Genomic DNA, 12,919 nt, shown 5'->3' with positions numbered 1-12,919 from the left:
CACCAATAGGATATCATTTACCAGTTGGCTCACCAATAGGATAACATTTACCAGTTGGCTCACCAATAGGATATTATTTACCAGTTGGCTCACCAATAGGATATTATTTACCAGTTGGCTCACCAATAGGATATTATTTACCAGTTGGCTCACCAATAGGATATTATTTACCAGTTGGCTCACCAATAGGATATTATTTACCAGTTGGCTCACCAATAGGATATTAATTTACCAGTTGGCTCACCAATAGGATATTATTTACCAGTTGGCTCACCAATAGGATATTATTTCGGGAACCAATATTCTAAAAACAAAGAAGTATTTTTATACAATGTATCCCGATTATTCCATATATATTATCTGTGTGGAGAAAAATAGTGCTTATAAATTAAGGACCATGACAAGAAAACCTGCCGATGAAAAGCAGACTGTTTCACTGGAACTCTGTCAATATTATAATTGCAAACCAACATTAAAGTAGAGAAGACATGATGAGGAATAAAATTCCACATAGAACTGGGTCTTCTTAGGAACTGTTTTATCCAATTGATCTTAAAAGTATTATTTAAGGTAGTAAGGTCCAGAAAATTCAGCCCACCATTCTCATAAGTGTTCATTACAACAGTTTTCCTAATGTAATGGGTATGGTTTCTCCACAGAAAGTTGAAAAGCATCTGGTCTATCTCCTTGCTTATTTTACTGTCAAGATATAAAGCTGGAGCGCCATATGTTAGTCTAGAGATATTTCAGCCTTGGTTATTAGGACTCTTCCTTTCAAAGATAAGTCCCTCTGTAGCCATTGATTTAGCATCTTCTGGGGTTTTTTAATAAGAGGGTTAAAATTTAGTAAGCCTCTAGACTTCTGATCCTTTTAATGGTTATGCCTAAATATGTAAGTTCTTATTTTACTGGAATACCATAATATGAAGGTGTCACACAATCTTTGACTGCCATGAGTTCACATTTATTAATGTTAAGATATAGATCAGACGTGTTGGAAAAGGATTGTATCACATTGATCGATATGGGAATTTGGTTAGCATCTTTTAGAAAAAGTGGCTATTGGCTGTCTTAAAAGTCGCTAGAGGTCACTAAATGACGTCATCGCCTAATTTGCATAATTGTGATGGACGCTGGAGAGAGGAATAACGTAGTGGGAGAGACAAAAAGTGAGTAAAAAAACACCCTAAATATGTTTAGAACTACAAATGAACTTTCTTCTGTCGATTCTTGTTTGTTTTTTATGACACAATTCCAACCCTCCTCCTTTATCCGGGGTTGGGACCGGCAAAAGTGACCCAAAAGCGACACTCTGGCGGAGTTAATTAGTTTTTTTATTTATTTATTTTTTATATATTTTTTGTTTTTTTGCAACCCTGGCGTTGCAAACACCATGCTCTACCAACTGAGCCACAGGGAAGGCTCCCACAGGTAGTCTCTAGCCGACACTGTCAGCTACCGTTCACCACCGCGATCAGCGAGGCCTCCTGGGTTCAATCCATGGCTTTCGACTCAATCACCACATCCTCATCGGCAGACTCAATAGCCTTGGTTTCTCAAACGATTGCCTCGCCTGGTTCACCAACTACTTCTCTGATAGAGTTCAATGTGTCAAATCGGATGGCCTGTTGTCCGGACCTCTGGTAGTCTCTATGGGGGTGCCACAGGGTTCAATTCTTGGGCCAACTCTTTTCTCTGTATACATCAATGATGCTTGCTGGTGAGTCTCTGATCCACCTCTACGCAGACGACACCATTCTGTATACTTCTGGCCCTTCTTTGGACACTTAACAACCCTCCAGACGAGCTTCAATGCCATACAACTCTCCATCCGTTGCCTCCAACTGCTCTTAAATACAAGTAAAACTAAATGCATGCTCTGCACCTGCCCGCCCGTCCAGCATCACTACTCTGGACGGTTCTGACTTAGAATATGTGGACAATTTCAAATACCTAGGTGTCTGGTTAGACTGTAAGCTCTCCTTCCAGACTCACATCAAACATCTTCAATCAAAAGTTAAATCTAGAATTTTCTTCCTATTTCGCAACAAAGCATCCTTCACTCATGCTGCCAAACATACCCTCGTAAAACTGACCATCCTACCGATCCTCGACTTCGGCGATGTCATTTACAAAATAGCCTCCAATACCCTACTCAATAAACTGGATGCAGTCTATCACAGTGCCATCCGTTTTATCACCAAAGCCCCATATACTACCCACCACTGCGACCTGTACACTCTCATTGGCTGGCCCTCGCTTCATACTCGTTGCCAAACCCACTGGCTCCAGGTCATATACAAGACCCTGCTAGGTAAAGTCCCCCCTTATCTCCGCTCACTGGTCACCGTAGCAGCACCCACCTGTATAAGGTGCTCCAGCAGCTATATCTCACTGGTCACCCCCAAAGCCAATTCCTCCTTTGGCCGTCTCTCCTTCCAGTTCTCTGCTGCCAATGACTGGAACGAACTACAAAAATCTCTGAAACTGGAAACACTTATCTCCCTCACTAGCTTCAAGCACCAGCTGTCAGAGCAGCTCACAGATCACTGCACCTGTACATAGCCCATCTATAATTTAGCCCAAACAACTACCCCTTCCCCTACTGTATTTATTTTATTTTGCTCCTTTGCACCCCATAATATCTATTTCTACTTTGCACTTTCTTCCACTACAAATCTACCATTCCAGTGTTTTACTTGCTATATTGTATTTACTTTGCCACCATGGCCTTTGCCTTTACCTCCCTTATCTCACCTCATTTGCTCACATTGTATATAGACTTATTTTTCTACTGTATTATTGACTGTATGTTTGTTTTACTCCATGTGTAACTCTGTGTTGTTGTATGTGTCGAACTGCTTTGCTTTATCTTGGCCAGGTCGCAGTTGTAAATGAGAACTTGTTCTCAACTAGTCTACCTGGTTAAATAAAGGACTTGTTCTCAACTAGTCTACCTGGTTAAATAAAGGACTTGTTCTCAACTAGTCTACCTGGTTAAATAAAGAACTTGTTCTCAACTAGTCTACCTGGTTAAATAAAGAACTTGTTCTCAACTAGTCTACCTGGTTAAATAAAAGGACTTGTTCTCAACTTGCCTACCTGGTTAAATAAAGGTGAAATATTTTTATATATTTTAAATGAATGTACATCCCCTTTCTTTGTCAAAGCAACTCACTGGCTACACGTTAGCTAGCTAGTTAGCAGAGCAGTAGATCAAACATCGTTGTTTTACTTAGCCTAGGTAATTGTTAGTATAGTATGTCAACGTTGGTGTCTATTTCAGACCTTATGGCATTTTTCAAGGATTAGCATAAGAGCATTGGAAGAGGAAAAGACAACTAGAAGTCTGGCCATGTAAATTACAATTTACCGGTTTGGTCAGGCCCAGCATGAGGGGTAAAGATTATCCTGTGTCGGTGAGTGTAGCTATTAAGTGAAGTTTGAGCATCTTTGCAACACAATATGTTCTATACAACTGTCAACATTCTACAAGGACAGAGCCACATAACTATATAATCATTAACCAGATTACTCCGGATACCGGACTTCGATGAGTGATAACTCAGTTCTAGAATGTTGCCATTGATGAGAATGAATCTAAATCTATTGACATTCAGAATTGATTTTGTTTTGACATCCAGCCTGTTTTGTAGTTTAATGACCAGACACAAATCTTCAAAAGGCACTGTATTTATTTATTCAGAGTGGTACATGCATTCACAGTCTTGATCTATAGGATCCTTCCCACTGTATGATTGATGTCAAGTGATAAAATCCCAAGTTATCAATTAAAAGGTCATGGAAAAACCACTTGTCCTGAAAATGACAGTTTAATAAATATTCTACAGCGGTAATGTCATCAATCAAATCAAACTTTATTTATATGGCACATTTCTTACAACGAATGCATTTCAAGGTGTTCCAAGTCATTCATTGAAAGGCATGTGTCACTTAACATCCTTCCTCTTGGCAGGTCTCTATAGGTGACCAGGGGATTCTCTCTACCACATGTGAATGCCTGCGTGGAGCTCATCAGTGGAGCCATGCAGCCTATTTTGGTGGTTCACAATATCGTCCGTACGGATGTCAGCCGTGCCCAACCAGGTGCAGTCAGTGGAGGACCTGTACCCGGCCGAAGACTACAACCCTCTGTCCCGAGAGCCCACAGAGGAGGATCATCAGTGGGTAAGGAACAGTCTCTGGGGCAGGTTCAGTGGAAGGAAATGTCTTCTTGAACCTGAGCCAGAACAATCGCTACCCTCCACGTCATCCCTGTCTGTACCGGACATTGTTAAAACAAGGGCACCTGGGGCATGCAGGCATCCTGGCTGGCATGGCGCTGTCGGTGGAGCAGCAGGAGGCTAAACAGCAGGCAACAGTTGGACAGCGCACCAACAGGCACACCATGAGGAGGGAGGTTGACGGACAGCAATTATGGAGCAGTGCTTAGGACCAAGGGCGTTACTCCGTCACTGCTAAAACAGTCCTCTGATCAGTCGTTGGATGGGGTGTTGTCTGATAACGAAGAGGAGGGCATCAAGGCATTGAAATGGCTACAGGGATGGATGTGCAGGAGTCAGGGTTTTAGGTCACAGGGTCTGGGTGCCTCACCAGATGGCCTGGTGGGCACCACAGCAATGTCTTTATGGTGCAAAGGACCTTACCCATTGAATAGGAAGGATTTCAACTTCACTGAAAAATGTGAATGTTCTATCATCAAGTGAGAACATTTCGTTTCCCTGGCTGATATGGTTGCTACTTAGAAATACTAGAACAATACATTAATAGATTACATTCACTGCTATAAAATCAGTCTCCAATTTAAATCACATAGTTTACATAGACCCACCGTGGACCTTTGACAAATAAATCTCAGTGTGAAAAGGCTTTCCACGGTCTGTTTGGTCAACGAACTCAATGTATTCCAAACACTGGTGGTATTAGATGATCCTAATAAGTGATGTAGCCTAGTAAACGATGCCCTCCTCTGGTATGTTCTATTGAACTGTCTGGGACTCGTTGTTTCCCTGCTTACTACTCAAAGATATTTCACTGATTAAGTCAAAGATGAAATTAACTTCAATGCACTGGTCTCAAATGTATTAGCATAACTAGGCTACACAGAACCAAGGCTGATCCATTGTAAAATGAGAGGCTTTATTATATTAAAACGTGTCCCGGTCCAACGTGCCTAGCTCTGCCCACTGGGGCGTGGCTTACGGAACGCTCTCTGAAATAAACGCTCTTATCACCTTATTCCAACAGATCGACTTCTCACCACACCCGTGGTTCAAAAACGTGGAGTCATGTTTCTGTCAAGCCGCTTTGTTGACAACTCCAACCATCTCGCGAAGTGCCTTTGAACGGGGTAATGTAGTAGGTACCAGGGACATCCAGCCAACTTGACACAACTAAGAAGCATAGGAGTCAACATGGGTCAGCATCCCTGTGGAACGCTTTCGACACCTTGTAGAGTCTATGCCCAGACGAATTGAGGCATAAACACACAAACACTACCATGGATACCTGCTATGCTGACAACATAACATAAACACTACCATGTATACCTGCTATGCTGACAACATAACATAAACACTACCATGGATACCTGCTATGCTGACAACATAACATAAACACTACCATGGATACCTGCTATGCTGACAACATAACATAAACACTACCATGGATACCTGCTATGCTGACAACATAACAAAAACACTACCATGGATACCTGCTATGCTGACGACATAACATAAACACTACCATGGATACCTGCTATGCTGACAACATAACATAAACACTACCATGGATACCTGCTATGCTGACGACATAACATAAACACTACCATGGATACCTGCTATGCTGACGACATAACATAAACACTACCATGGATACCTGCTATGCTGACAACATAACAAACACTACCATGGATACCTGCTATGCTGACGACATAACATAAACACTACCATGGATACCTGCTATGCTGATGACATAACATAAACACTACCATGGATACCTGCTATGCTGACGACATAACATAAACACTACCATGGATACCTGCTATGCTGACAACATAACAAACACTACCATGGATACCTGCTATGCTGACGACATAACATAAACACTACCATGGATACCTGCTATGCTGACGACATAACATAAACACTACCATGGATACCTGCTATGCTGACAACATAACATAAACACTACCATGGATACCTGCTATGCTGACGACATAACATAAACACTACCATGGATACCTGCTATGCTGACGACATAACATAAACACTACCATGTATACCTGCTATGCTGACGACATAACATAAACACTACCATGGATACCTGCTATGCTGACAACATAACATAAACACTACCATGGATACCTGCTATGCTGACGACATAACATAAACACTACCATGGATACCTGCTATGCTGACGACATAACATAAACACTACCATGGATACCTGCTATGCTGACGACATAACATAAACACTACCATGGATACCTGCTATGCTGACAACATAACATAAACACTACCATGGATACCTGCTATGCTGACGACATAACATAAACACTACCATGGATACCTGCTATGCTGACAACATAACATAAACACTACCATGGATACCTGCTATGCTGACAACATAACAAACACTACCATGGATACCTGCTATGCTCATGAGGAAAAGTTATAATCATTACCATAGCCACAGGAAGTAGAGATGCTGGGCTCCAGTCACAATCAGGAACCAGTGACTGTAGTAGTGATGGGTTGTTCGTGAACGAGTCGGCTCTAAGAACCGGCTCTTGTAGGTGAACTCTGGGAGCCGGCTCGCATATCAGAAGAGCCAAATCTATTTATAAAAATATTTAAAAAATTAAGATATGAATAATCAAAAGATTTAAATGAATAGAATTATCTAATTCAAAGAACAAAAAAATAAATTAAATAATAAAGGCCTAAATGCTCAAGCACACACTCATTCGTTCTGAAAGATCTGCAGATCCTCTGAGCTACTGGAAGATCAAGGCCTCTGTCTTCCCACAGCTTACTAAAGTCATGACAGGGAGAGACTGCATAGTGGCCACATCCGTTACCTCTGAGAGGGTCTTCTTGAAAACGGGACAAATAATTACTGAGAGAAGAAACCGCATCCGCCCTCTCGAATGTGAGGCAGCTTGCATTTCTGAATGCAAATCTCTCATAAAAGCAAAATATGGTCAGCATTGCTGTGTGCTGCAGGAGAATGGCTTCTCTCTGCGTGTTAGTTGGTGACTTTTTAACTTATCCAATCGGGAGAAACTCGTCCCACAGTCAGAGCAGGAGTAAGGCTTCTCTCCAGTGTGCGCTCTCTGATGAATTGTCAGAGCTGTTGATGTTGTGAATCTCTTCCCACACTCAAAGCAGAAGTAAGGCTTCACTCCTGTATGTACACGTTCATGTACTTTTAAAGTATCCAATCGGGAGAAACTCTTTCCACAGGCAGAGCAGAAGTACGGCTTCTCTCCTGTGTGTGTTCTCTGATGAACTTTTACCTCAATTGATGTTTTGAAGCATTTACCACAGTCAGAGCAGAAGTACGGCTTCTCTCCTGTGTGTGTCCTCTGATGAACTGTTAGATCAGATGATGTTTTGAAGCATTTTCCGCAGTCAGAGCAAGAGTATGGCTTCTCTCCTGTATGTACACGTTCATGTACTTTTAAGTTATCCAATCGGGAGAAACTCTTCCCACAGTCAGAGCAGGAGTAAGGCTTCTCTCCAGTGTGCACTCTCTGATGAACTGTCAAAGCCCTTGATGTTGTGAAGCTCTTCCCACAGTCAGTACAGGAATAAGGCTTCTCTCCAGTGTGCATTTTTAGATGAATTTTTAGCTTTGATAGAAATGGGAAAATCTCCTCACAATGTGGGCAGTGGTGAGACCTCTTCGCTCTGTGATCTTCCTGCTGTTGCTCTCTGGATGTAGAGAATGTCTCAACATGGTCTCCTGTGTGAACAACATCAGAAGAACCAGTCAGTGAGATATACATATGACTTCATATACAGTGCCTTCAGAAAGTATTCACACCCCTTAATTTTTTCTACATTTTGTTGTGTTTCAGCCTGAATTTAAAATGGATTCAATTGAGATTGTATCATTGGCCTACACACAATACCACACACATGGATACATGACTAGATATTGGACATTGTTGTATCAACATGAATTCTACTACTACTATGTAGCATCTGAATATGAATACCACATCTTTAGATTCTAAACCAACAGTTGGAGGACAGATCACCTGGAGGACAGATGGAACTAAACCACCAGTTGGAGGACAGATCACCTGGAGGACAGATGGAACTAAACCACCAGTTGGAGGACAGATCACCTGGAGGACAGATGGAACTAAACCACCAGTTGGAGGACAGATCACCTGGAGGACAGATGGTACTAAACCACCAGTTGGAGGACAGATCACCTGGAGGACAGATGGTACTAAACCACCAGTTGGAGGACAGATGGAACTAAACCACCAGTTAGAGGACAGATCACCTGGAGGACAGATGGAACTAAACCACCAGTTGGAGGACAGATCACCTGGAGGACAGATGGTACTAAACCACCAGTTGGAGGACAGATCACCTGGAGGACAGATGGAACTAAACCACCAGTTGGAGGACAGATCACCTGGAGGACAGATGGAACTAAACCACCAGTTGGAGGACAGATCACCTGGAGGACAGATGGAACTAAACCACCAGTTGGAGGACAGATCACCTGGAGGACAGATGGAACTAAACCACCAGTTGGAGGACAGATCACCTGGAGGACAGATGGAACTAAACCACCAGTTGGACGACAGATCACCTGGAGGACAGATGGAACTAAACCACCAGTTGGAGGACAGATCACCTGGAGGACAGATGGAACTAAACCACCAGTTGGAGGACAGATCACCTGGAGGACAGATGGTACTAAACCACCAGTTGGAGGACAGATCACCTGGAGGACAGATGGTACTAAACCACCAGTTGGAGGACAGATCACCTGGAGGACAGATGGAACTAAACCACCAGTTGGAGGACAGATCACCTGGAGGACAGATGGAACTAAACCACCAGTTGGAGGACAGATCACCTGGAGGACAGATGGAACTAAACCACCAGTTGAAGGACAGATCACCTGGAGGACAGATGGAACTAAACCACCAGTTGGAGGACAGATCACCTGGAGGACAGATGGAACTAAACCACCAGTTAGAGGACAGATCACCTGGAGGACAGATGGAACTAAACCACCAGTTGGAGGACAGATGGAACTAAACCACCAGTTGGCCAGAAAGTGTTAAATATGGTAGGCCCGTAAAAAGTGTTTAGTCCTTATCCCATATGTGTCAGCGGAGTACCCCACAACGCCAGCGGAGTTCCCCACAACGCCAGCGGAGTTCCCCACAAGGCCAGCGGACTTCCCCATAAGGCCAGTGGACTTCCCCATAAGGCCAGTGGAGTTCCCCATAAGGCCAGTGGAGTTCCCCATAAGGCCAGTGGAGTTCCCCATAAGGCCAGTGGACTTCCCCATAAGGCCAGTGGACTTCCCCATAAGGCCAGTGGAGTTCCCCATAAGGCCAGTGGACTTCCCCATAAGGCCAGTGGAGTTCCCCATAAGGCCAGTGGACTTCCCCATAAGGCCAGTGGAGTTCCCCATAAGGCCAGTGGACTTCCCCATAAGGCCAGTGGAGTTCCCCATAAGGCCAGTGGACTTCCCCATATCACCAGTGGAATACCCCATAAGGCCAGTGGACTTCCCCATAAGGCCAGTGGAGTATCACAATGTAAAAACAACAAAACAGACATTGAATATCCCTTTGAGCACTTCACATATTTTGTGAAGTGCACCAGTCCCTCCTGCAGCAAAGCAACCCCACAACATGATGCTGCCACCCCCGTGCTTCACGGTCGGGATGGTGTTCTTCGGCTTGCAAGTCTCCCCCTTTTTCCTCCAAACATAATGATGGTCGTTATGGCAAAACAATTCTATTTTTGCTACATCAGACCAGAGGACATTTTTCCAAAAAAGTACGATCTTTGTCTTCATGTGCAGTTGCAAACGGTAGTCTGGCTTTATGGCGGTTTTGGAGCAGTGGCTTCTTCCTTGCTGAGCGGCCTTTCAGGTTATTTCGATATAGGACTCGTTTTACTGTGGATAGATACCTTTGTACCCGTTTCCTCCAGCATCTTCACAAGGTCCTTTGCTGTTGTTCTGGGATTGATTTGCACTTTTCGCACCAAAGTACGTTCATCTAAAGGAGACAGAACGCGTCTCCTTCCTGAGCGGTATGAATGGCTGCGTGGCCCCATGGTGTTTATACTTGCGTACTATTGTTTGGTACCTTCAGGCGTTTGGAAATTGCTCCTAAGGATGAACCAGACTTGTGGAGGTCTAAAAAAAAGTCTGAGGTCTTGGCTGATTTCTTTAGATTTTTCCATGATGTCAAGCAAAGAGGCACTGAGTTTGAAGGTAGGACTTGAAATAAATCAACAGGTACACCTCCAATTAACTGAAATGTCAATTAGCCTATCAGAAGCTTCTAAAACCATGACATCATTTTCTGGAATTTTCCAAGCTGTTTAAAGGCACAGTCAACTTAGTGTATGTAAACCTCTGACCCACTGGAATTGTGATACAGTGAATTATAAGTGAAATAATCTATCTGTAAACAATTGTTGGAAAAATTACTTGTGTCATGCACAAAGTAGATGTCCTAACCGAGTAGGGGGCAGTATTTTCACGTCCGGATGAAAAGCGTGCCCAAAGTAAACGGCCAGTTACTAAGGCCCAGAAGCTAGGATATGCATATAATTGGTAGATTTGGATAGACAACAATCTAACATTTCTAAAACTGTGTCATGACGTTGGCCTCTTTGAGTACAGGGAGGACAGTTGACCCCCTCCCCCCTTGCACCATCCCCCAACCTACCTCCCCCCACCCAGGCCCTGTGTGAAAGGGTTGTAAAATTCCAGAGGAGAATCTTACAACCACATGGCCCAGTTGAGACACAGAGGGGTCCCATAGAGAGACACAGGAAATTCTTCCAACTCACAGAATTGGGGAACCGAATGATATTTGTGTTCTGGAGAAGGTATGGAAGATTGGTGAAGAATCCAGCTACGAACTGGTCCGCTTGGTACAATTTTGTGATACTCAGAAGAGACAATATAGCCATATTACCATAAAACGGTTTATATAATGGCCTCAGCCTTGAGACTTGCATCCACATGGTTGTATAGAATGTATTAATAAGGATAAAGCTATTTGTAATACATTGAGATGCTATGTACTGATGTTAATGTGATAGAATTATATTTCTGTACCAAGCTTAACTCAGTCATCGGCACGCCCCCAGGGACACAGACAGGACCAGGTGTCATGTGACATGTTCACTATAAAACCATAGCCTGATCTACTTTCTTCAGACCCGGCCTCCACTCCATTGCGAGTTGGCCAATAGGTTTGACCATCCAAGTACTCTACTGAAAGTGAACTATACCACGTGGTTAACTTTTAGACTATTGATACCGACAGAATAAGAACAAGTCTTTGATATTAATTATTAGTCTGCAGCTAAGTAAATTATATCATTGAACGCGAAGACCAACGAAACATCCATTCTATAACGACATTAATGAATGTCGCTTTGAAATATCCATTCTAACCGAGAGAGAGAGAGAGAGAGAGAGAGAGAGAGAACGCGGACAAAACTCTCCATCAGAACGACGCTCCAACAAGGATCCCGACGACACACTGAGCGTAAATATATATTGATTGCAATTGTTCCCGAATGAGTGAGCGTTCAATTGTCAATTGTTAATATTAATAAACTCTGTGTACCTCCTCAGCTGAACATTTTATGACCCATTGTTCTACAAGACACCAGCCATGCCTGTTAGCCACTAGGGCACATTACTCTACCAATTCTTTGTGATGATAATTACTGTTTGTATACTTTATGTGAATTACTTAGTTTAGTAAATAAATGATTTTAAGACAATTGATGTATGGATGACTCTTAGTAAAGACTGGGTTCGTGCAGAAACAACAATTTACGACGTTTGGAATGAGACTGGACGCGAGGTAAAATACACCATTTAAACCAGAAGATAATCGGCCTATACTATAATAGAATATAATATATAATGTTATAATATAGGAAAGTTATATTAGGAAAATTATAACTTTGTAATCTGAATATTTTCCTTGGTGCCCCGATCTCCTAGTTAATTACAATTAAACGATGAATCAGTTTGATCGCGTGATAATAATTACAGGGACTTAATTGATAAACATGTCTTCAGTTTAATGGTACCCCAAAGACACGACAACTGTTAAAATAATGTCTGTGAGTATAACAGAACTGATTTGGCAGGCGAAACCCTGAGGACAAACCATCAAGGGGGAAATTTATTTTAGGTCATAGGATTTTCTAATGGTTTTCTATGGGATACCCTTATTATTAGGAACCTGGTTGCAGGTCCTATGGCTTCCACTAGATGTCAACAGTCTTTAGAAATGTTACGGCAAACAACGTTTCCACTCCAAGAATGAGGTACGGTCAATTACTGTAATTAACACGGTAAATTACTGTAATTAACACATGCATTAACAGGCGCTCATTGTTACTGTAGCCTGCACATCTTCCTTTCTTTATTATATTTGCTTCCATTTAGTTTCAAAATTGTTTTTTGGCATGTTATTCTAATAATATAATGTAGTTTTTTTATATCTGGAAGTGGTTCTGCTTGTACAACTCAGTAGTTTGTCATCCTAAATATATATCTCTGTCTATGCTACAATTTGCCCATATTTCTTGGAGGTCCTGAATGTTTCTGTGACACTACCAACTCTGCAGTATTAAGCACATTCATAACTGCT

The 12,919-nt window shown here is 42.5% G+C and overlaps 1 protein-coding gene across 1 annotated transcript in view; it reads right to left on the bottom strand.

Moving 5' to 3' along the window:
• The window catches only part of LOC106592870 (uncharacterized), a 61,209-nt gene that overhangs the window by 16,180 nt on the left and 32,110 nt on the right, over positions 1-12,919 (bottom strand). Inside the window, exons 5-6 of the mRNA XM_082963310.1 lie at positions 7,228-7,989; positions 4,310-4,364 (exon numbers count right to left, since the gene is read on the bottom strand). Of these exons, the coding sequence (XP_082819436.1) occupies positions 4,310-4,364; positions 7,228-7,989 (817 nt within the window). The remainder of the gene's footprint in view (positions 1-4,309; positions 4,365-7,227; positions 7,990-12,919) is intronic.

This window comes from Salmo salar, chromosome 17 (genome assembly GCF_965601325.2).
Source record: "Salmo salar chromosome 17, fSalSal1, whole genome shotgun sequence".
Taxonomy (NCBI): Eukaryota; Metazoa; Chordata; class Actinopteri; order Salmoniformes; family Salmonidae; genus Salmo; species Salmo salar.
Note: the sequence above shows the minus strand (reverse complement) of the source record. Positions and strands in the feature narration are given on the sequence as shown.